This window comes from Astatotilapia calliptera, chromosome 20 (genome assembly GCF_900246225.1).
Source record: "Astatotilapia calliptera chromosome 20, fAstCal1.2, whole genome shotgun sequence".
NCBI lineage: Eukaryota > Metazoa > Chordata > Actinopteri > Cichliformes > Cichlidae > Astatotilapia > Astatotilapia calliptera.
Window position 1 is genome coordinate 9,269,477 of NC_039321.1, and position 25,987 is coordinate 9,295,463.

The following is a 25,987-nucleotide window of genomic DNA, read 5'->3' on the forward strand; positions in this document are numbered from 1 at the left end:
GCTGACTGCTGTACTGTCACTCAACGGCGCGTGTGTGCGTGCGCACGCGGAAGCTCGGATGTGTGTGTGTGTGTGTGTGTGTGTGTGTGTGTGTGTGTGTGTGTGTGTGTGTGTGTGTGTGTGTGTGTGTGTTGCTTTGACTGTATGGACGCAATGCGTACTTTAATAGGCCATTTTGGTATAGAATTGGGATAGTCCAATCTAGCGTTTATTTCAAGTCATTGGTGAGAAACGTATTGCTTTGAAATCCCTGATTAGTCCGGGATGTCCTTTAAATGCAAAGTGTATCTGAAATCTGGATACGCACAACGTAGTTGCCAAGTCAGAAGTCCACCTCTTGGTTTTATAAAACACTCTCGGGAATTATTTTAAAATATGGTCTTCTTCAGCCTTCTTCTTCTTTTAAATTTAGTACTCAGTGAAAGGCTTTCATTTTTAAGTGCGCCAATCCTAAAACAAAAACACAACAACAAACAAACACATGACATTTCTAAACCCAAGCGGGAGATTTGGGACCAATTAAATAAAAAAATAAAATAAAATGTTTTTATATTTGTTGTACTTTTAAAATTAAGCGAGACCGTTAAGCAGCAAATTGTTTTGGTGCACCAGCTCCGAAGCTTGCCAAGAAATCGCCAAACTGTATGTCTGACAGCGGAAACAGCTGTGAGCGCATGAATGCTAAATCCATATCGGTGGGATTCTGTGCTGTCCTTGTGTGGCAATTTTTTAAAGGTATTTTACCAAATGTAACAGAGGCCACCAACGAGGTGTTGTGGACTTTACTAGCTTCAGCTGGGGTTGGCGTCTGATATATTATTTCTAGAGGAAAAGTAGGACAGCAGTTCCACTCCGACACACCTCACGGTGTGGCTGAATCCTCGGGCCCACAGCACAGGCTGAAGAGCCTCGAAGGGATACAAACTGACCATAGCGACAGGGTTTATTCGCACGGAGTCAGCATATAGAAATATAGGCAATTCAATGCCACCTACAGGCGTCCCTCAGACAACGCATCGCGGAAGCTGTTTATCACTCAGGGGGCATAGCAATGAATACTAAATAAGATAAAGTCCCACAAAATAATTGAGTGCTCCTTTTAGACCAGCTCGGATTTCACTCTGCTGTTAAACAGGCCATTGATTTACAACCAGCACTACAGAAGAATAGTGCCTGTGATAGTCCTTGTCTCCACTGGATGCTTTTGGTTGATACCTCGATCAAATTTAGCTCAGATGGGCATGCTTCTAATGATCATCTGAAGGTCTTCAAAACATATTAATAAATAAAAGCTTCATTAGATATGAATAAATGAATGGTCCAACATTACTACAAAGAGCCAAAGGTCGTGTTTTCTGTCATTTTCCAACACTTTTAGTTCAGTATTTGCTGCTGTCATGTAACTTGAAGCCTCAGGTTTGGAGCTTGTGCCACCTAATAAAATCTTTTTTTTCTTTAATTCACTCAGAAAGATTTCCAGCAAAAAGAACTCATCTCATTCTATTAGCAGTTATATAGCACCTTTTGCTGCTTAATCTGTATAGTCTGAAAATATTGTTTGCCTGTTGTTATAGCTGAAATTATATTTTGTAATGATGCAAAACAAATAAAGAATAAGCTGCACTGAGTTTTCTATCTGTTCTTGTAATTATTTTATTACCGATTGTATGCCCTCATCCCAGTTTTGAATCCATGGACTGTTTGCATAAGCATATTTTATAAATGTAGAACTAAGAGTTACACATTAGCAGTCTTGTGATTTAGGTTTTGTTCCACAGATCTTCCCTGATGATCTGGAAAGGATTCACTCATTTGTCCACACATCCTTTAAAATGATCACAATGTATATCTAAGGTAGAAGAAATTCTCCATTTCAGAGTGTTTTCACGCCAGATTGTGACTGGAACATCCTACCAGCAGGTCCTTCAAATCAAGAATTCAGCACCACGGAGAGCTCCTGTCAAGGGAAGAAAAGAAAATCTATTGTGGATCAATTATATCATTAACGGAGTTTCAAAACAACTTACATTTACAGCAAGCGAAAAAGACATCTCAGACTAAACAACTAGATTACCCCCACCCTTTTCCTAATTCAAACCTAAAGCCTCTATCTTGTATTATTTTAGAAGCGTAAAATGGCTAAATCAATTTCAATAAATGTCAAATCTGTTTTTATTTTTATTCCAGGGTGCAGTAACTCCATTTGTGCACTCAAATTCTTCTCTAGACTACTTGAAACTGTGGACACATTTGCCTTATACTACAATAAAGTATTTACACTGTTGTCAGCATCATGGTGAAAAACACAAAGAAAAACAAATTGCAGCAAAGAAAACCTTTCAGTGACATTTAAGCTCTGCAGGCTGCACTACAGAGATTTCACTCATTATATAAGGCCACATGTTTGTTTAGTTACTCACAAAGAATTCATGAGATCAAGACGAAGTAATTTCTGAATGGACAGTTTATTAAGGCTTGATTTTTTTTTTTTAAGATAGAAAACCAAGATAGATCTTTTGAACAAGGTATCGTCACTACAGCTGTGGCCTACAAGATAAGGTTTATTTAGTACTTTGTATTTCATTGATCCTTTAATAAATATAATTTCATGGCTAACCTGACATCCCTCTTGCAGCAAACATTTCCTGACAGTTTACATTAACATGCATTTAGGCCCTGTCCTACAATCACAACCAGTCGCTTCCCGAGAGAAAGACGGCTGTGGCTGCGATGGGTTGGCGGCGGCATCCTTAAGCTTTTCCCTGCCTTTACGCTACTTGGTGAGAGCGGTGTTGGTGAAGTTAAACATGTTCACCGTATTGCTTATATCCACCTAGCTATTGATTAGTGCAGATTTTAAAAAAAAATTAAAAAAAATGAGGAGACAAAGAACAAAGGCTACTGTTAGATGGCAGTTCTCTCAATGATTTTTTTTTTTTTTTTGTGGGGGGGGGGGGGGGGGGGGGGTTACACTGGTCAGGTGCAAACACACACCTGGAAAATACTGCTGTGAAGCAGACAGTTCAAATGATTTGAAGTACCTCAGCACAGTGCAGCACTTGTGCCATTTCAATGTTTTAACGGTGTTAACAGTCAAGACAGATCGCACAACACTCACATAATCTAACATAATCTGAGAATACAAACAGCTTATTTCCAGGACATGTTTACCTGACATTACTGTTAAGGTGACACGACTTCAGAGAACTGTGAAGTGGAATCTGAAAATTGAATTAGCTCACTGTAAAATCACAACAGATTAAAAATAAGAATTACACAGACGAGAGAAACAAAAATAAAAATCCCTTAAAAGGCAAAAAGGCAGTCATGAATTCCTCTCTTCATCTTTGTAATCTTTCAGTCCAAGATTAAATGACAATCTCAAACTAATCACGAGGCGCGAACCAACTGATCTCACAAATAATCTTGCTGTGAATGCTCAAAAACGGGCGTCTGAACACCCGTCATCACCCGAAAAAACAAGCTGCAGAGTAAATAATACTTCAGCCATCCCCAACAGACTTCCATTATGCAGCTTGCCATGCATGGGCACACACATCTATTAATATTTTTTATTTTTTAATATCCAATCTTTTTTTTCTTTTTTAAACATACCTCAATGTAGTTTACAGTATCATAATCAATGGCTTCAGTCTAGAACAAACTATAATCGCAACATCCAAAAAACACACAGAAACCACATCTCATTCTTCGTATTTTTTTCTTACTTGATATTAAATCAGTTACATTAATTTTTAGGTTATACATTTTTAGGCTTTCTCCATGAATATATAGGCTCCTACGTTAAAGCTTAGCATTATGACCAACATGATAGACTTAGCGAAACCAAATTAAAGGAAAAAACAAAGAAAGGATTAAGACAGAATGACGGTGACTAGACAAATATCGGAACCTTCCCCCTTTTTGTGGAACAAAAATATGATAGCAACAATTGATTCAATGCAGCACTTACATCATTACATAAATCTGATAAAGTAATTTAAGGTGGTGGATGCGACAATTCTCTCAGACTGGGTTGTGTACACAAGCAGAATCTCCTGATGAAACATACAAAGGACCCCTTCACGACAAACATCAAAAGAAAGCAAAGCAGAGGGGTGTGAAGGATGTCAATAGTACAATTTTTGATTTAAATGGTGAGAGTTCTGGTTGTGGAGGACACATCCATTATTTCTTTCCCAGAGGCCTTTGCAATTCCTCCTCTGAAATGTCTCGAGTCCCGTGTGACTTCACACTATCCCTGATTTCTCCAGCAGTGTCACTGTTTGAGCAGTTCTTTTGAGAAGTCACCAATAATTAGAAAAAAAATGTTAAGGCTCCAGAAAACAGGTTTCTGAAATGAAAATTGTCAGTAGTAAGCCAAAAAATAGAGATTTTGTCGATCTGAATGAAAAATAGATAAAACCTTGAAGAAGTTTTATTATCGCACAGTTCCAAGTCCAACATTGCCTTTGTGATCCTCCAACCCTGTTGGCACAGTTAAACCTCTGAAGCATGGCAATGTTGCCCCCAAATGGACAAATAGGGGCAGGACACATCCGTTCCTGATTGTACTGAAATATAAAGTGGCAGATTTATTTTTTCCTCCATGGTGCAGTCAAACCCTGATTCAATTGTAAAGAGGGGGGAGTGGGTGGGCAAGAGAGAGAAAACCAGTCTGTTGAGAGAAGAGTACGTCATGGAATGGGAAGAAAAATGTTTATAAAAAACTGAAATAAAAAGAGTGGTGGTGGTGGTGGCTAGGTAATACATTAAATCAGCTTGTTATCCCTGCACAAAACGTGGTGGTACATGGGGCAAAAAAAAAAAAAAAAAAGCACAAGTGTCAATGATGGCAGATTCACCAGGATTAAATTAATAAAAATAAAAAAAAGAAGGGTTTGCTTGCATTTTCATAATCTTCTGTCTTTTTTAAATCAAGTCCTAGTGTAACTGTTGATCAAGCCAAGGATAGATGTCTTCTATTGTTTATTCCTGTTCTGGCGCTCCTGTTCAGAAAAAAAAGAACAAAAGCAACAAACAAACAAAAAATTACTCAAACATTACTCATATGATCATTAGACAACAACAAACTAAGTGCAGCATTTCTTGGTGAACAGATGTCTGCATGTATTTAAAGTGCTGATCAAACAGCAAAAAAAAAAAAAAGTCAGCTTTTTACCTGATCCAACCGGGAGCGGTTCTGTATCTGAGCAGGTTCAAAAGTCTGTCAAAAAAGAGCAAAGAGGAGACAGACAAAAACAAGATCAGGAACAAATCAAGAGTCAAATTATCTAAAGAAACTTTCACCAGTTTTCCACTAAAAAGGTACAAAATCCTATTTTTAAGATAACAGAGAGATGACTGTACCCACCTTGCGCACCTCTTCCTCTTCTTCCTGTCTCTTCTCATAATGGGAAAAGTCATCGAAGATGGAGGTGGTGTGTTTGTACTGGGCAATAATCTTGAGCACCTGCTTTGCTTTTTCCAGAGGAACCTCTTGAGTGTCACGTGAGTTGGTGACCGGCTTGTTGTCGTTGTTTTCCAGGCGGATGTGGCGCAGCTGGCTATTAGGCACGTCCTTAACAAACAACCAGTTCACATCAAACTTGCCCTTCCACTTGTCCTGCGCCCACACACCTGCGCTGGTGCCGTAGTCCACCGGCGAGCGCATCTCCGCCACGCCGCAGAAATGCCCGCTGCCATTGACGCTGAACAGGAGGTATACAGGACCTTTACCATTCATGGCCCGGAAGGCTGAGTCTAGGCGCTTGTTGCCGTGCTCTGTGCTGCACCAGATGGAGTACTTGATGGAGCGGTGGATGTCGTCCTCGGAGTAGCTTTTAATGATAAACACGCGGCCGTTTTTCAGGTTCCAGTCAAACTCCTTGGGGTTGTAGCTATGGGAGGCCCGCAGCTTCTCCAGCACTGGGTGCGACTCTCCACAAGGTCCTTGGCTGGAAGATGCTTGGGGACCATTGTTCCCACTACCAACCACACCCATCACACCACTACCATCATGGCCAGGTCCACCCTGGCCATAACCTTGGTTACGGTTGCGTGGAGCAATCCAGCGAGTCTGGGGTTGTGGGGGCTGTGTGTGGTTTTGGTAGGGCTGGGGTGGTGGCTGGTGGTGATGGGGGGGCTGGGGCTGTAAGGCCATAGGTGGCATCTGGGGTTGCACCAAAGACTGAGGAGGAGGGGGCTGCATGGGTCCTTGCTGCATGGGGGGTTGAGGTGGCATGGCATGAGGCAGGCCAAGAGGCTGCTGCTGTTGCTGCAGTGGAGCTGTGGCTACTTTAGTCACTGGGCCCTTTTCCCAGGTCCCAATGTTCATGTTGTGTTTGATGGGTGGTGGGGGAAGAGCTCCCCCTGGGTTGGGCATCCCTGGCTTCACCTTAGCTTTTAGCTGCTGTGGTTTGGCAGGCTTGCTGGCAATGGCCGCCCAAGAGGTGGGTTTAGGTGGGGGCATTCCAATCGGCGTTGCTCCATTTCCTGTGGCTGCCACTGCAGGTCCACCAATCACAGATCCTACAGCCTTTACTGCTGACCCCTGACCAGTGACATCCCCACCGATCTTCAAACCAACCATACCCTGCTCCAGGCTGTTCATACCAGGGGCTTTGTTCAGGGTGTCACTGTGAAACCCTGTCTGACCATCAGGCACCAGAGTGCCCCCCAGGGAGCTGGGAGGATAGCTATAGCTGCCACCATAGGCTGAACTTTGAGTCTGCTGGCCCTGGGAGCCACTCGTCCCCCAAGCAGAGAAGGCAGGGTTTTCAGGGAAAAAGTTAAACCTGTGGGGATAGATACTGCTTCCCAGGCCCCCTGGCTGGCCAAACACTGTGTCCGGCATGAAGTGATGGTCTCCATTACTCAAGGGTCCATATGGGGTGAGGTATGGAATAGGGGGGTCACCACCTGTGGACCAGGGAGCCTCACTTAGGGGGTATGGAAATCCAATGGAAGGAGCGTAGTAGCTTGGCAAGTAAGGGTCGGTGATGGACTGGTAACTGTTGTTCTGAATGAATAGAAGTCAGAATCACAACATTAGCAAATAACTGAGTTAAACTTAAAAATACCCCACAACAAATTAAATACAACTCTGCTAGTTGTGGATTTTTGATAGGTAAATAGCTAAAGGCTTCTTAACAAATCCCATTTCATTGCGTAGGTTACAAGGTTCACTTTTTTATAAAAAGTGACTGTGCATACATTTGCCATGCTGTGGCATTCGATAATGAATAACATTCTTACAACTCATGTGAGAGAAGCTGAAGAGCAGACTTTACCTGAGTTGATTGACTAGTGAGGTATGGCTCAAAGTCATTGTCATGGACAGTGTCCTTCTGATGCAGTGAACCATTTTGCACTGCAAAAAAACAAAACAAAACATTAATGGATCGTTTAAACTTATTTTGTACTGAGGATGCAGTTATGTTTTGAGGTCTATATAGCAACAGCTTTTTTAGCTTTCAAGATGTAGTGTGTTCAGGGATAACCTTATGATTGTATGAAACTCTTAATATATTTTTACAAAATCAAAAATCAAATCACACTGATGCTGTCTTCGATTTCTCAAACATATTAGTTCTATAAATGTTAGTTTAATCAGTTTTTAATGTCTCTGCTTTTCCACAAGCACCCCCCCCCCCCCCCCCAAAAAAAACCCCCCAAACATTACACCAAAACTGCCAAACCATGCCAGACAACCAGATGTGGATGAGCTTGTGGCCTGCTGCCAGCCAGACCTGAGATGAGCACAATTTAAGACCTGTCTGTCCAAAAGCTGCAGCAGATCAAATATACCAATATCAGTGTTCATGAAGAACCAACAATAATAAATTGCAAGTAAATCTTTCTGTGTAATAATTGGTTGGGATAAAAAAAAAAAAAAAATGTTCATTTACACAAATCAGCTACAACATTACAGTACAAAGGAGTCATTGTTTTGGACAGCTGCAGTAATAAGAATTTTGAGGCACAGGTGGAGTAATAATGTAATAAAAATGTGATTTATCGTCAAAAACTACATTTTGATATTTAAGGCTCTGAGTACTCAGGACTTTTGTGTTTTACACTGAAAATACCAAGTTTCTGGAGACACAAGTGTGCCCCTCACCTGTGAGATGAGAGCAATTTTGAAGCAACAGGAAGTTCTTATTGTGCCTTCAAAACAATATTAAGCAGGTTCTTTTCAAAATAGCTTTTTCATTGCAATTTTTAACAATTTGGTGGTATGATACAATTCACTCTGATTACAAGGGTTTCTGATTATGTTGGCCCATATGGAAAAGAAATAGAAAAAAATTATAAAAGACTTGCATCAGATTTGGCTTGCTTCATATAGTGAATCATTTAAGGCTTATATGATTTACTCATGAAAGTGGTCACTTTCTCATTACTTTCATATATTGTTTTAGGAAGTATCTAAAACATACAGGTTTCATTTATATAATTTTTCAAGGGATTTTATATCTGTTTTCACTCTTGTGTGTTCATACAAGTTTCACACAAGACAGATACAAACTTTATAAGATTTATATATATATTTTCCAAATGGGAGTATTCACTGGAAAAAGACTGTTAATGTGGATGGAAAGTGTGTGAAGGATGTGAAATTTTATCAACATGGGATTTAGGAAATGTAAACTGGAATATAGTGCATCTCCAGTGATTGGAACCTTTATCCCCCCACCCTTTATTATATTGCAAAAATTTGCAGGCAATTTTCTAGGCTATGGGTGTGTGTGTGTGTGTGTGTGTGTGTGTGTGTGTGTGTGTGTGTGTGTGTGTGTGTGTGTGTGTGTCATACTGCGTGTGTGTGTCATACTGCAGAGATGGATTTGTGCCCTTACTATAAAATCATGAACTAAATAAATGCCAAACCATAAGAGACATAAATCATTGCATTTCATAAATATCAATCTCGTATGTAAACATAAAAATAAAACACGTTCGCCCAAATGCCACATTCTTCAAAAAATGTTACTGAATCCACAGGAAAGGGAGGATGTCAAATTTTACATCATAGGCCATATACACAAATGTAAGGCCACAAATGTAAGAGATCCGTCTGTACAAATAAAAACATTCTGCCAGCCAACTGCCAATTAAATGTCCATCCCCCGGGCCGGAACGGGGTCTTTGCCAGACTAATTCTGACCCACGGGCCTTGTGTTTGACACCCCCAATCTACCAATTTAGAGGTTTCTGAAATTTTTATTTTTAATAGCAAAGGTATTCTAATCTAGTATGTCCCTCTGAATGTGAAATAGTACAATATTTTGCCATTTGGCTTTAATATTATTTGTATTACATGTTAACACTTGACTTATGAAGAATAAGAGCATACATTTTTTTAAAAATCGCTAGCGGAAAGGATATCACCTTTAAATGTAGATATTCATCTACCAGTGTCAAACACAATAAACAATGTAGTTTGACAATCCAATTAGATAATTTTAACTATAAATTTTCATTACACTGTATCAATCTCCAGCATAGTGTACTAATTACTCAGAAATATGGTATTGCACACCACAGAGAGGACAAGGATGCCAATCTCACTGGTTTAAGTAAAACCAGACTATGGTTCTTCGGTCTGTTGTAACACAGATGTTGTTACATGTTGTTACAGTGTTTTAAGTAGTACCAACCTGGGAAACTATCTCCTTTAATTGCTACATGTGGAAAAGGACAATTTTGGACACTGACCCAATCTTAATCTGCCAAATTCTAAAGAGTTCATCTATGAAAGTTGGCATTTATTCTAAAAAGTGTCTGTGTCTGGGGGGTGGGGGACTGTAAAAACATTGTACTAAAAGATATTTAGTGTTATGATAATGGTGATGGTGCACTGTCCAAGACATTGGTTCAAAAATCAATCATATGCTACTTGTGACATGGCTCTGGTAGCATATAATTTATATTTGAGGGATGAGGGTACTATCATCCAAAAAAGGCCACTGACATCTAATTAAACTTATTCGTCATAGAACAAAGGTGATCTTCAAGAACAATATTGTAGTAATTCAGATACTCTTCCCTCTAAGGTGATAAGTGGACTCAAACCACAACAGCAAAACAGATCCACTGGATATCTCCAGGCCAAGCATTTAAAGTTTTCCTTTAATTTGTCCTGGTCTTTAGATGTAAAAAGTAATTATCTTGATACAGTCATCCACAACTCACCTTTAGATGCTTGTCCCTTTGATCTCTGTGTCCAAGTAAATCATAGGAAAGGGGGGAAAAGAAGACCAAAAAGTTATTTTGAGTCGGCCTGAGATATCACACGTAGCTTGTGAGTACAACCCATAATGTTACCTATCCATTGCCTAGAAACTGAACATGAGACTACTTCCCGAAGAGAGCCATCTGAAACACTTGCCTTACGCTATTCTATATTAAAAGGTGTATAGTAATTACACTTTTATTTGACATATTGTACAATGTAATGGTCTATGATTAACTGTTTATTTAAATAACCAGTTTATGATAGCTCTAATCCACATACAACTTTGCTAACTACCATAGCTCCCTTAAAATGGCTCTACAAAAGCCATCAGACTTAATGCAGCTTTCAGCTTAGTGTTTCTTAGCAGATTCAAATATTTTTCACAGCCCAGACACGAGAAAATATTCCATTATAAAAGTTACTATTTAAAGAATAAGTTAGCCTGAGCCTTTATGTAAATCTGTTGACGTTAACTAGCTTTGGGTTTCACGTATTCAGGTATTGGCTGCTACTTTTTTCCCCGTCCCCAATAGGCAACAAAATATATCGATTCTGTTAAAGATACATCTGACAACAGCCTGAATATTTTCGCAAAAGTGTCATCTTTCTTACTCGTCCAATAAAACATTTAGCAATTTCACGGAAAGTGGCTAACTCGCTAGCTACAAGCACCGGCCAAATGCTAGTGGCTTGCTAGCACTTCCGAGCAATAGCCATAGCCCAATAAATCGTTAACGTTAGCGGGTGAGGTAGCCTAGAAGCTCTCTACAGACGAAGTAAGTCGTCCTTCCTACCTGAGGGTCAATGCTTGTGGCAGACATAATTCATTAAGCAAATCCCTGGATTCTCACAGAGCCTGAGCTTGTGACTGAATTGCAACCCCCGTGATTTGAAAAGCAAGTTCACAGCTCAGTTACAGTTAGCTTTGTGGCTAGCTGCGCCGCTTAGCGTGTGGCTAGCAGTTGTAGCGCAGGCTCAGCTGTATATTTTCCACTGTGTGGACGTATCCCAACTTCCACAGTTCAAGTCAGTCGCTTCGGATACTGCGTCCGAAAGCAGTCAAGTCCCCGGTAAAGGTATTCAAGTTGATGGTACGTGTCGCCGAACGGGCCTTTCCGACCGTGAATATTTTCGGTCGCCTCTTACTTTGTCTTTTTTTTTAATTCCACAGAGGGAGAGAGAGAGAGAGAGAGAGAGACCTCCTCAGTTACGTTAAAGCCCTGTACACTTCCCCAATGGCTGCTCCATCCGGGCTTTGAGCCGCCGCTGTAGTTCACGTCGTTCCCCACGGGGTGGCAAAAGTTTGAGGCATCCTTACCATCGGCAAAGTGCATCCATGGCTGTGATTTAATGGTAGCAACGAATAAATCCAAGTCGTTTAACAAAAAACAAAATAAAACAAAAAACACAAAAACATAATTCTAGTTCTATAAGTACTATTCCAGTATCACGAGTGCTATTTTCTGCATCCCCTGTGGGTGTAAATAGCGCCAGGAGGTGTCAGCAGACTGCTGGTGGTTTTCTGCAGGCCCCCTAGAACTGACAGTTCAGTCAGACACAGCGCTCATGTGAGACTGTGTGCACAGCGCCACTGGTTTCCCATTGTTATGAATTTGGTATATAATCAGCCTGAAACACAGTGAGGAAAACAGTTGAGTTGTCATGATTATTTTAGTATAGCTAATTTTACATAGATTAGAAATGCAATTGTGCAGTAAATGTTACACCCTTTAACCACTAGGAGGAAGCAACGAGACATACGCAATCCCCTAAACTCAGTCAAAGGTCAAATTTATTTACTGTGTATAGTGTAAATAGATGGTGAAATGTTTGATTATCTATAATCAAATCAAAGTCGCTATAAGAGCTGTTTTATTTTCCCCATCTTGTGTAGGTTATGTTTCGACTTGGCTTGCCTCGTGGCTCATCATCTAGATATTCAACATCCCATATATTATAGACTATTTAGATAGAAGGTCTTTTAATTAGATTTAAATGTACACTTTTTTCCTTCCAAGAAAGAAGATGACACATCTTATTATTTTGTGTATTTAAGCAATTTGTTTTCACATTTTATTGTGCAAGCTCTCATTTTTATTTACCTGTATTCTCATGATCTATACATTAAGTTGTTTTCTGCTATTTTGTTTAAAGAAAAGCATCCTTTTAAAAATGATTAGTTATTAGGGAAAGGCATGCCGCTGAAATGTTTTGCAGTGTTTTCCTAAGAGGCGGAGCAACATGGCATGTTCAGGCTGTCATTCATTCAAGGATCAAAGAGCAAATATTCTGGCATTTGGGGGATTTTCTGGAAAGCAGTCTCCTGTAGGTCACTGTGCAGGCCCCCTGCAGCTGATCACATTATTTTCAACTGGATGTGCTGCGCTGACCTTCAGTGTGCGCTCCACTATGGACCGCAAAAGGGATGACTGGCACAGAACAAAAAGGGAAAGGGAAACCTATATGCTACACAATGATGGATGACAGGCAAGCTATGCTTCACATCCTTGAGGAGCCTCAGATGCGAAGAGAAGGAGAGAGACTTCGAACTTTTCACAACTGGCCAGCAGATGCACCTGTCACATCTGGAGATCTGGCCAAGGCAGGGTTTTTCTTTCTAGGCCCTGGGGATAAAGTACAGTGTTTCTGCTGTGGAGGGATTTTAAGATGCTGGGTACAAGGGGATAGCCCAGCCACTGAGCATAAAAGACATTTCCCTGCTTGCAGCTTCATTCTGGGTCGAGCTGTAGGAAATATCCCACTTCAAGCTGACTCCTCAGATTCTGTGGATGGACAGCTTTTGAGTCAGCTCCAGAGGATGACTATGGATGACCAGGGAACAGCTGGGCAAGCAGTCTACCCAGAGATGGAAGCAGAGGATTCGCGGCTCACCACTTTCCACAACTGGCCCACCGAAGCCTCAATCCAACCCGATGTTCTTGCCAGAGCAGGCTTTTTCTACACAGGTACTCAAATGTCTGACTCTAAAGCCTAATAATGCTGATCACCTCTTGGTTTTAACAAACGATGAGCAAAACTATAGTATTTACTCGTATTTGTAAGTAAAATATCCAGCACAGATCTTGTCACTGCTAGAGTGACCAACCCCACTGTGTGAGAGTTCATGGTACAATTGTCCTGCTGACTCATGATGTTGTGGACAGAACAACCTAGACAAAGCTGGAGCTGCTAAAGAGGTAGGATGTGTACAGCTTCAGGCAGTACACAGGGTGTGGACACAATATCATGAACAGCATTCCAAGTAGTTTTGTCAAGACAGTATCAGGGAAGGCTTGATTAACCTTCATTACAATTTGTTCAGGTTATAGTTTTTGCATGTATTTTATTCCTTTGGTGCGTGAGAGATTTTCTGAGTTCGTTCTAAAGCTGCGAAGATTAAGTGGGCGTGTGTCATTGCTCCCTTTTCACAGCCGTCTTATATTATCGCAGGTCACGGTGACAATGTCAAATGCTTCTACTGCGACGGAGGGCTGAGGAACTGGGAGCCAGGCGACGACCCCTGGCAGGAACATGCCAAATGGTTTCCACGGTAACAACAGGACATTTCCAGGCAGATATTGAAACATCAGCTGAATGCTTTTTTTGTGTCATGCCATGGCAATATTTCTTTTTATAACGAGAAATGTGCAAAGGTTTTAGTCACTCTGGATGTCAAAATTCGCATCACATAATATCATCAGAGATGCACGTGATCAGTCCCAAATTCGTTCTGCAGCATGACCTAATTACCACAAACCTACAGCCAGAGTTATCAAGATCTTTCATGTTTGATTTGAGAAATGAACTGAAAAAATAATTAGGTGGTATTATATTTGAAAAGATGCTCTTGGCCAAATCTCTGACATACACATATACACCATATGCATAAATGTGTGTCTGTATATTGTAGATTATAAAGCAGCTTTTGTTTTCAGATGTGAGTTCTTAATCCAAACGAGGGGGCAGGAATACATCAGCAACATACAGGACACTCATTTCCACCTGGATGACACTATGGTGAGACCTTTTGCTTCTTATCTATTTGGAACATTGGAGATATTATAGCTGCACATTAATGAGCTGTAGTTTGTCACTGCTGCATTTAAATCTGTAAAAAAAAAAAAAGTATATTACTTCTCCAGGGAGGATCACAGACCTCCTCGGGTAGAGATATCAGCTCCAGAGGCGGTAAGTCCTATAAAAAACAAAAATCTAACTTTTGCTGAGGAGATATGATTAACAACATAGCAGCCTTCTGCTTTCATGTCTCTAATTATATATGTGTACTCTATATATAGCAAAGATTTAAACCATCAACACTCAGTCTTGCTTGTTCACACAAGAGAGAAAAAGGGGGATCAAACATTTCTGTTTGCACTGCAAGTCACACAAAGAGAGAAAAGAGGTCTGCGACCACTTGATTGATTTATTCCTAAGTCAACCACTTTTGTTGAAATACAGATCTGATGGATAAAGGCATACCTTTCACAAACTCGATTTAATACCTTAAATTAGCCACTGAGTAGCAGGTCCATTTCTTTCTATTCTCATTGCTTTGGGGGCAGCTGAAAATGAAATTAATGGGCGATCAATTACCTGAGCTAATGTTTGCTCTAAAATTGAAGTAATTAGGGAGAGCTATGGAAGCCATTTGACTATTGCTCATGGTTGCAGGGCAGGCATGACAGGGCAATTATTCCATACAATGAAGGAAGCACAATTATAATCCATAGCAGCTGAAATGCAGAAGGGGTCTGTGCTTTGAAATGTTTATATATTGGCAGACGGAGGTAAGCTTGCACAATTTGGCAATTATTTACACTTTATCTTATAGAGGGTAGAGTGTGTGGGGTGCTTAGACTAGTATAAAATTCACATAGTGTCCAGTGAAGGCTGCTGCTTCTCTAATCATCCTGGCATCTCCCTTCCTCTGATCCCCAGATCTGGTCGGAGGTCTGGGAGCTTCATCGGCCATGCTTTCTCCTGTGGTACAGTCTGTGCTCCAGATGGGCTTTGAAGCCAGCCTGGTGGAGAGTCTGGTCCAAACCAAGTACCTTCTGACAGGCCAGCATTACACGTCTGTATCTGACCTGGTTACTGATGTACTGCAGGCGGAGGAGGAAGACAGACAGAGCAGGCCTCGAAGCAGAGGTAGCTGTCATTGTTAGAAAGCAACTAAGTTTATTTACATACATTTTCTGCTACTGTATATATTTCCACTTCACAATAGAAAGGGGAGGGTGGGGGTTTCTACTTTTCCTTTCACTGTATTTGTTCAACAGCCATTGTATTTCAATTAGAATTCAAATGGTTTTGTTTTTATTAAGGAAAATTCACCATTTTAATGGATCCTTAAGTTCCGAATATATCTGACTGACTCTTAATGTTCGCATACATCAGACCCAGAGATGAGGCAAGGCTCCAGTGCTGGAAATGTAAGAACACAGACACCTGTCAGAGAGAAAGGTCAGCAGTCAATATCTCAAAGATTTTCAAAAAAGATCAAAATTTTGTGCTTGTAGTAGTTTTATTTATTTGAAATCAACCAATTAAACAGTAAATGTGTATAATTACTATAGGCTTGACTTACAACATTGTGCTTGAACAAATAGTTTGTGTGTTTGTCTTCATCGGTTTCTCCCAACAGTTAAGGAAAACAGTCCAGAGGAGCTGCTGAGGCAGCTGCAGGAGGAGAGGACCTGTAAAGTGTGCATGGACAAGCTTGTGTCCATTGTCTTCATCCCCTGTGGTCATCTGGTGGTTTGTGGTGATTGTGCTGCCAGCCTACGTCACTGCCCCATCTGCAGAGCTGTCATCAGAGGCAGCGTCCGTGCTTTCATGTCCTAAGGCTGTAGTGAAAAGCCACCCCTATACAGGTGTTGCATGAGTGGCCTTGAGTTTTCCACAGGCCCCAGTTTCTGTTGTACTGGAAAGAATAAAGAGTGCTGATTGCTTATTTTGTCAGGGTTACCAGATCATTTTCTACAATAAACAGTTCAAGCTGCCATCATATTTATAGCTTCTGGATTTTATTTTTAATTTTTTTACAAAAACAGAATTACCTACTAAATGACACATGGGACCATCAAAAGAGCACATTCTTTTATTAACAAACACATATTTACATGAGCACAAAGCACAGTTCTGGATAAATAGGAATACAAATTCAGGTCACATCGGGTTGGAGGAACACAGGACGCAAAATTGAAGAGAAAAAGAACCATTTCCACTTTCTATAAAAACAAAAAGTATCTACACAGAGATAGACTCTTTTCAGTGGAAATTTAACAAATATAACATGTTTCAACTAATACTAGTCACCAGGTTAGGAAAAGGCTGTATTGCACTGAGAGGAAGACCTGTTTTACATTAGGATTTTAGAAGCATTTTCCTGTTAATACTGATTATGTTACAATATGAGGTGCTTTGTGTTTTTACTCACACGCTAGCTGGCTTCCCAGGAGTGTGTAAACTTTAAATTATAAAGAAACAATGACACAAAAATTATTGCATCTCTCAGACAGCGAGGTGATCAATCGAATGGAAACAGTATTCAGATCATTTTAAGAATCCTAACAGTTGAAAAACTGTTTGTCTGGCAGTAAAGCACATTTAAGATCACAGAGGACTCTGACACGCACTTGATAGCTGAAGTTGCTGAAAACAGAAATGAAAAAACTTCCACAGAAAACAAGCCAAGTGGCCAACTATTCCAATCAATTAACACAATGCAATTACTTTCAAATGGACCAAATCTCAGTCTATATGATGTAGCATACAACTGAAGGCAAATACAACTATGACAACACAAAAATAAGAAACAAATCCTGGCCAGGGAAAGTGCTAAAAAAAAAAAAGGGAGTTTTATGGAAGGTTAAGCATGCAGCAGAAACTCAGTAGCCTTGAAATTTGCACATGAATACTATGAACACCAGAGGGCAGTAGTGATTCACACAACCAGTAAGGCGTGAGCGAATCTGACTTCTTGATGACACTAACAGGAACAAAAGAAGTGCTACCAATCAGTATGGGAGATATGAACTTTTTCATTTCATTTCATTTGAATAATTGTCGTTTTTCTGGGTCAGAATACAAGAAATTTAAGTTGCCAGTTTATATAAAGCAATTTAAAGACACCAGTTTTGCTTTTTACTTATTACTTAATATGCATAAAATTACAAAACAAAAAAACACCCCAACATGCTCTCAAACAATCACAGCTGCGACTATTAACACTGACAATTTAATTTAAACTGCTGAAGTGACAGGAGAAAACTCTCTGATCTATTCATGTATATGCCACGCTACTTCTACACTGAAGACCATACCCAGACATCTCAGCACTGTTGTGCTTAAATATGAACAACGAAACAACTTCTATTGTTTTCTTCAAGTTAAAAATATGCTATGTAACCTTTGTTTGAGTGTGTGTAATGATCACCCTTGGCAGATCTGTCAGTAGTTAGAGGGGGACTGACGTGAAAACAAAGCTTTCAGCGTATCATCGAGCACAAACACCTGACACTTCAGAAACACCGACTTTGTTGTTGGTGAAAATAGTCACAATAATAAGACTCCCGAAATAAAACTAAGACTCGCATGCCATCCTTTGTGTTTGAATGCCTCTTGCAGGCTCACGCTATTTTGCATTCTTGATAGCTCACATTTTCAAACTCTAAATCAAAAGCTAATTTTAACCCTCCCACTTTCATTATTTACATTTTCTATTTTTGACAGATGCCCCTGTAGGTTTGGTGCTTTTGTTCCCTCCCCACCCTCTACCTCTACACTCCCCTGTCTCTTCCTGCTCTGCTTCTGTATTTATGCACACACATCCTGGCCTAAAGTAAACAGACAGCACACAATAGCTCATTCCACAGGCTCCACTGTAATTCAGCCCTCCGGCTAAGATTTGAGCCAAACCAGCAATAATATGCTAAATCAGTGAGTCCTCTAAGACACAGCACCACAGACTGGCAATGATGGGCAGCCCCTGATTACATCCACAATGTATTTAATAGCTGTACATGTTCTATACAGTCACAGTCTGGGAGGGGGGTATTTGCCCATTGTGGGCAGGTTGCAGCAGTGGGAGCACAGCAGAGAAATCAACACGAACAAAATGATTGATACTTGCCCAAATACACAAATACCCCTAAATACATGCTTTGTTTTACTGCAATTCCCCAGCTCCCTAAACCCGTCACGATGGACCCTTACAGAGAAATGTTGGCTTTTCTGGGCAGTACATCAGCAAATTACACGTTTAAAGGACTGAAATCAAAAGAGGGAGGAACGTCTCGTGCACCGAAGCGCACTGGGACGTTTGTGTCAAAGCAACCATTTTGTCTCTGTAGGAATTTGCTGCATCACCTCCCCGCTGGATGTTCTCCTATTTACGTAGACCTGGAAGGGACAAAAAGATAGACAGAAAGGGCATAGCTTTAAGACTTGTTGAACAACCAAAGGAAAAAGATATTTCTATTCACACAAACACACACACACACACACACACTTAGAAGAATTTCTCCAGGATATACAGGTAACTCTCAGTAGGTTAAGAGGGGAGATGAAAACTTCCTCCTATTAGAGACAGAGTTGATTAAACTGTCAAGAAGCTAATAAAATATTAATTTCATGTTGGCAGAGAATTATTACATTACTTCCCAGGCTTATTTTTATTAATTCCTCTGCACGACTTAAGTGATTAATCCAATTGTAGACATATTTTTATGTGTTTTTCTACCAGTAGCTGCCTGTGGACACACACACACTTACGCACACGCACACAGTGCTATGAAAGGTCTCCATATTCCCCAAAGCACACTGACAGGATGTAGCATGTTTCAGACACTAGTTTACTCCCCAGACATGAGTCATTTCTCCAGATACTGAGTAAGCAACTCTGTGTAATCTCTGTCAGTAAACGCTGTGTTGCAACCTAGAGATGCTGACACTAAACTCTGGCACGGACATGAAAGTGGAGATTATTTTCTTGCACTTTCCAACGCATGTAAAAGTTTCACGATCACAACTTGCACCAACAACAATGTGAAAGGTCACATAAATATGCTTCCAACACACAGAGACAAATACACATGTAATGGGATGAGAGCGCACTCGTACTTACGGGTACATGGGCTTTAAGAGGAGATGAGATGATTTCTCATTGACATGGTAGAGTGGGAATGGGTCAAATCCTCCAATAAAATCAACTGAAAACAAAGTATTGAACACATAAATCCCGGAGTAAATCAAAAGACAGACAACTAAAAATACATGCACGATTAAAAAAAGAAACTGAATGAAGAATGAAATGGAAACAAAAAGACACAATGGGAACAAATGGAGTGCACAGATGTTGTAAGGTAGCTTGTGAACAACAGTGCAAACTTTGAGTCTCTTTTAGTTTGACAAAATCTACAAAAGTAGAAGAGAGAGAAAAAACTGTTTTTCATCTGTGCATCTGCCTCAAGCCTAAGGGAAAGCTTGGGAACAGGTGAAAGCTTGCCAGCTGTCAAAATAGCTTAAGCCTTTTTATCGCTCAGAAACAGAGGTGACCTTCAGCCACCAAATTGATCCTCAAACCTTTCTGTTTAATTTCTCAGTTAAGAGTTCAGACTCTAGGCGGGGTGCAGATGAGCGAGCGAGTGTTATGTCATGCGAGAAACAGAAGGACATGCTGGTACCAAAGTGCAGTGTGTTTTTCACACATGCGGAGAGAGGGATTTTTGAGATGGATGGAAAAGGCTTGGGGCTTTTGAGGGGACATAAACGGCAGAGAGGGAGACAGACAGAGAGGGGAGGAAAAAGGAGGAGAGGACGGGGTGCGTCACGCTTGTCGGTCTGACTGACAGGGAGCCAAGGAGATTAGGGAGTCCGTGTGAAAAAGGCCAGCGTGTCCAGGAGCTGCGAGTCTCCTCTAAACACAGCGAGTGGAAGAAAAGTAGAAGCTGCACCCTATTCAGTGGGAAAAGACACCAAATATATAAAGGACCCTAGCTGAGTGAATAACAAAATGAGCACATCTGTTTCTTTTTTGGAACCCAGCACCTGTGGTGGAAAAACACACATACAAGCCAGCCATAGAGACTAGTGGAAGGCCCAATCAGTTCCATCCAGATAAGAGGAGGCAGGGGTGGTCTGCTAAATGCTGATAGGTAGACAGGATGCGCACACCAGCCAGAGGGGTTGTGCTGTGTCACCCCTTTCCGCTGACCCTGTCCCGGTTTCCAGGCATTCACTGTTTCATCTGCACACCACAAACACACACACATGCCACCCACCCACCAAAAGATACAAAGATGCACACACTCACACACACACAAAGCCCTCTCCCCTGCTCTTTTCTGTACGAGTGATTTTCTCATTATAAGCAGGTGGGGATCCATCTCCTGCCATGATAAACCGTGCTGAGGAATACAGCTGGATGATAATCATGGTTGCCATTTTTAGACACGCTACAGCTCGTGGGATAGCAAAGCAATATCGCTCGGTGGATCCCTCCACCAGTCTGTGAATCTAATACTCTGGCTCAGAGTGAAATATCAGCTTGACTACTGGATGGATTGCCACAAAATTTGACACAGATATTCGAGGACTCCGGAGCAGAAATCCCAATGACTTTGGCGATATGTGTGCCTTTCATGTAAAACTACAAATAGGTCAACTTCTCCACTTGGAAAGTATTTGAAAGTCAGATTTCTGTAAAGAATCTTGTGACATATGCACTGACCAACCTAAACTTAAACTGGGCCCGGTGTGTATGATGTACTATTTTGTATTATATCCTTATTTTCTGTCATGTATATACACTGTTAGGATGCTAGTCTCTCTTATTTAGCAAAGCCAGAGCTAAAAATAATAAGCTCGGGCATGTGCAAGCAATCCACATAAGCTCTTTTCACAGTAGTCTTTTCGCATATAATTGCTAAGTAAACACAGGTATTACTAATTAACCAGTAAGATTAATTATGGCTCTGTTTTTTAAGACAGGAAACAGCTGTGAAACACTAAATAGAATGGGGCCGCTTCTGTTTAATCAACCTGAGCTACAATGCTTAAAATTGCTGCTTAGAAAAGGACCTATGAACTAAAAACTAAGGCTTTTACAGTACAGAAGCCCCACCCACCTGCTGTTCAAACCTTTTGTTTACCAGGGACAGCCAATCATAAGAAAGCTGGCTTAAAGGGAGGGGGAAGGGTTGTGAAAGAGATTGTTGCATATAGATGATGAACTGAGGGGCTGTGTCTGCCAGGACCCAAATAAGGATTATTTTGTGTGAATCATTTAAATCTGCTTTATTAAGATTTCAAGAACGAAAGAAAGAAATCCTGGCTTGGGCATAATAGGTTGCCTCTAAAGCTGCCTCTTTTCACTCTAATGAAGACATTCAGTGTGTCAAAACATTACTTTGCTCTCTATTAAATGCTTAATTTATAACCCCGACCTCTATTCCTCCTACAGACTATATTGTTTTTCAGCCAGTTAATTGCTTGTTCCATGTTGAATCATTTCCCTATTAATTACAGCATGCATCAGTCTGATCCTGCTCTGAGGCCGGTCTTCTGTGCAGCTCACTGATTCTTGATGGTTGAGAAATTACTGGAAAAAAAAATCCATATGACTGTGTTTTCAACATTAAATCTAGTAACACCAGTGCAAACAGAAAACCTTTAACAGGAGAGATTATTAAAACAGATACTGGCGGTTTTTTGACACCAACACTGACAGAAGCAAGATCACTTTCTTCCCAGCAGATTGAGCAAGCTGGGTTTTTTCCCCCTTCTGCAGACACATGCAAGATATGAAAGGTATGTAGGTCAGTAGTTAAGGCATCTAAGTAGTGCCCCCAAACAAGCAGGGAGTAATGTAATGTAAAGCAGAGATACAGACAGTCAGCAGACAGTGGTGTGTGTGTGCATGTGTGTGTGTGTGTGGTGGGTGGGGACAGCGGGGCTTCGCTTGAAAAATTAGACTAAAACAGACAGAGTATAGTGTAAGGAAAATCATGAAAAACAAGGGTGAGAAATGGCAGAGACAAAGACAGAGAGAGTGATAAAAGACTGGACAGCTCATTCAAGACTTCTGTAGAGAGAATCTGTAATGATGGAAGAGGTCAATTAAAAGACAGTTGTGGTCCCTTTCACACACACACTCCTAGCTGGCTCTGCATGTCTGCATCTCTCGCCTCACACACGCAGCCATCTTTGCTGTTTTATGCATTGTTATTCTGCACATAAAAATGTTGGGTGTGTTTGATTGAAAGTGCATTTAAATTTTATGATCCATGCAAAGATGAGTGAGAGTAAGATGTTCAAGGGAGAGATGGAGTCTGTAGAAACTTTGTCTGCATTAATGATGTTTCTAAACTCCAACATCCAGCACCGTCTTCACTGGTTTTCACTGGAATTTGGAATTGCTTGCGCTTATTATGAGCTATTATTATAAAGTCTTTGAAGATAGTATATCATAAACAATTCCATTAACCGTCTAGCTTATGTTATCATAGTATGACCAAAATTATTGCAACTTTGTTCAATGAACTTGCGACTTTGTTGCCATTTTCCAAGGCAGGGACCAGATCTGTGATGATAAACGGGAAATGAAAAGAACAATTCAGACTGATTTCAATGTGTTGGCAATTTGTCTGTACTTATACAGTAATGTGCAAACCTGTCTGAGAACAACTGCAATCACTGGTCAACCACTAACTTTTACTAGTCGCAAAGAGGTTGCCACCGTAATTTTACTTTAATGTGACTGCTGATCCATTAAGCATGTATTGATTTTGAAATTTGCTGACCAACATAATAATATTTGTTTTATTATTATTTTTGCTTCAATTGCTTGTTGGGCAGCTTATAGACAGAAATTCATGCATCTTTGCTGCCTGGATCCTTGATTAGCATATATTATGGGGCTGGCTAATCACCCCGAAACACTTGCTTGTTGGCTTTTTGTTTGTTTTGGCAGATCACCCCCATTTCATTGTGTTTCTGCAAAAGACCCTGGAGAGCACACTTGTCTACTGTAAAATTTGCAATATTTAATGCATTCTCTGGTTCCAGCCTTTCCATTGTTTCTTTTTGTTTTCATATGTCTGGGTATTTGACTCTTAGTTGGGTAAAACAAGACCTTTATATTAGAAACTGATTTGTCATCTTGGTTGACTAACTTAAGTTTATTTGCATAAACATCAGCTATTAGGTCAATGCATCAGTGGAGCGATGTTTGATCCTCCAGTTTCGGGGATCTGATGTTGAACATTCTGACCCAGTGTCACACTGATGAGATGTTCATAGGTACAACATAAACATCAGATTAATATCAGCCATTATTTAGTTTGAACTACAGCAAATGAAAACAGCTTCGGTGAAAAGGGACTGTAGTTTAATTAGCACAAAATCTCTGACAGTATTGATTTCCAACTCGGTGGAATGCCACAGTATCATTAAAACCTCCAACTCTAGTGTCAGCTTTAAAAACAATGCATTTTATAATTCAGTTCAGTTTTTATATATTTTATTGCTGTGATATTTTACTTGTAACCCACCAAGGGACTGCAGATGCAAATTAGCTCTAAGCTAACTCTGATACAATGCTAATGTTAATATTAAACATGTTCCCTTAAAAAACAAACAAACAAACAAACAAACAAACAAACAAACAAACAAGCAAACAAATAAAAAAGAAAATTAAAAATTCTTATCCCTAAGCAAAGATCTGGGCTTGTCCCTACTGTTTATATCAGGATACTTTTGATGAACATGTGTCTCTGCCTCACCTCACACTACCAAGCTATGACTGGCTTTGTTTCTCAACCCATCATGAATCCACAAAATATGTTCGATCTCCTCTACTTAACACTTTGCTACTGTTTTAAAATTAGCATGTTTTATTCTTTTGGTCAGTTGCTTTATTTTCATGGCATAAAAAATAAGATGGACAATGAAGTACAGGTACCTCAGATTTGCAATATGAGTAAGTTAAATTTCATTTGTAAAATTGTGATTGGGATACTGTTAAATGTCAATGGAAATGATCTTAACGTTACAGTGTGTAAAATATCATTGCTAGTTGTCAGTAGATTGCAGACTGCAGTTAACAGAGTTCTGTTTTTTTTTTGCCTACTTCAAGGGTATAATGGTAGTTATGGTGGCCACTGTTCATCTGTACTGACTGTAGGCTATAAGTCTGCTGTTCACCTCAGCTGGTGTCTACATGTATTTACTCTGAAGCAGGCTGTAAAACTGTGAAGAAATTCTGATACAAGTCAATGAGTCAGTGAAGTTCACTTGTGTCTATGACAACAACACTGAAATGAGTCATTGAGGATATCCTGAACTTTTCTCTCGGTACGTGAAATTTTCTTTGAAGTCGACCTATCATTGTTGGACTCTGACGCTTAGTGAATAAACTCTCATATGATGTGAGAACGTAATCAAACTGTTTATCAGAGGGAACGTGTGATTTTTAGGACACTCAAGCGTAACATTAACTGTCATAACGTTAACTTAAAACTAGCTGTTGTTGTTTAGTGGGCTCATTGTTGAGTTTCTCATCTGCTGATAGTAACTTTGTTATTATCAGGAATAAATCAGCACGCTTATACAAACTTTCACGTGTTAAAGTCCTGATTTCAAGAAGAGGAAGATTTTTACTTCTTTAGTGGGGGGGAGGGGGGGGGGGGACCCTTTCTTAGACGATAAAAATATGAACCTTCATATCTGAAGTCTGAAGGCCTTTACTCACCAGGCGTGTAAAATTCATGTGAATATTTTGAAGCTTAAAAATATTTTTCAGACTAACCTATTCATTCATGCCGACCACATAGTTTTGCTGGACCAATTTGTGGCATTTTTCTTAAACCCAGCTTGATTTTCCAGACTTTTCGGATACGAATAAAGATAACGGACCAATCTGATCACTGCCTTTGGGAACAAGTGGACTCGTAGCTCAAAAATGCAGTGGTACAAAATATACAAATAGTAAAATAATACTATTTTACCTCAGACACACAGCTAGACGCTGCTCGAGTCAGTCTGCACTGGGAAATCGTTTTTCTGCGTCCTCAGGTGTGGTCCTAACTCTGCCAACAAGAGCTTAACCTGCTCCACTGACATCCTGAAATATGTACTCCCGGATTAAACCATGAAATTCTCCCTGCTGCTGCCTTCTCATTAGAATTGGATGAACCAAGAATTTCAGTTTCTTCCTTTGCTTGTTTAGAAACATCAGGACCAGCTCATCATCACTTGATGTCGACTTCATATTCTGTGTGTTCTTTGTGAACAGGTTTTCCAATGCCTGCTCCTGTGTATTTTTAATGGATTCATTCAAAGTTCATGAGAACACATCAGTTTGTTGCACACTAATTAATATATATTTTTTATATGTACAATATTATTTTTTATGTATAAAATGACCTCAAAAATGACTGACTGCACTACTAAGGTTAGGTTAAAGTATTAAAAAGGTCCTGAACACGTGCATCCATGTTTTTGAAGATACTAGAACTTTTGTTATTTTGACCTTCTCACACAACTTGATGATACTGCCCCCTGTGCATCCTGCCGTATAGCTCCTCTGTCTGTTTTTAGAGCATTTTCTGCAGATGTGACTCAGCACAGAGGGCGGCAGCATAATTAGCAGACAAGCTAAAGCAAGCTTATCCCAGTGCTAGGCGGCTAACTCCATGACCTACTTTACAAAGAGGATTTTCCCCACCACTCACTCTGCTGGTGTGT

At 40.2% G+C, this 25,987-nt stretch overlaps 3 protein-coding genes across 4 annotated transcripts in view; 1 reads left to right on the forward strand and 2 right to left on the reverse strand.

The window, feature by feature from the left end:
- Positions 1-2,160: 2,160 nt before the first annotated feature.
- Positions 2,161-11,589, reverse strand: ythdf1 (YTH N6-methyladenosine RNA binding protein F1). Its single transcript, XM_026154601.1, has 6 exons — positions 11,032-11,589; positions 10,195-10,219; positions 7,293-7,372; positions 5,375-7,021; positions 5,183-5,227; positions 2,161-5,009 (listed from the first exon to the last, which is right to left on the reverse strand). Exons 1-6 carry the CDS (start codon positions 11,056-11,058, stop codon positions 4,983-4,985), a joined length of 1,851 nt encoding a protein of 616 aa, XP_026010386.1. The 5' UTR covers positions 11,059-11,589; the 3' UTR covers positions 2,161-4,982.
- A 738-nt stretch (positions 11,590-12,327) lies between these two features.
- Positions 12,328-16,247, forward strand: birc7 (baculoviral IAP repeat containing 7). Its single transcript, XM_026154602.1, has 7 exons — positions 12,328-13,203; positions 13,688-13,787; positions 14,173-14,254; positions 14,380-14,425; positions 15,179-15,388; positions 15,638-15,703; positions 15,885-16,247. The coding sequence occupies exons 1-7, from the start codon at positions 12,663-12,665 to the stop codon at positions 16,082-16,084; spliced, it is 1,245 nt and encodes a 414-aa protein (XP_026010387.1). The 5' UTR covers positions 12,328-12,662; the 3' UTR covers positions 16,085-16,247.
- A 77-nt stretch (positions 16,248-16,324) lies between these two features.
- The window catches only part of nkain4 (sodium/potassium transporting ATPase interacting 4), a 59,661-nt gene continuing 49,998 nt past the window's right edge, over positions 16,325-25,987 (reverse strand). The window contains exons 6-7 of one of the 2 annotated variants that reach the window (XM_026154603.1): positions 19,368-19,452; positions 16,325-18,643 (exon numbers count right to left, since the gene is read on the reverse strand). In XM_026154603.1, the coding sequence (XP_026010388.1) occupies positions 18,634-18,643; positions 19,368-19,452 (95 nt within the window). In that variant the 3' untranslated portion in view covers positions 16,325-18,633. The remainder of the gene's footprint in view (positions 18,644-19,367; positions 19,453-25,987) is intronic. The other variant, XM_026154604.1, reaches the window with a different exon arrangement.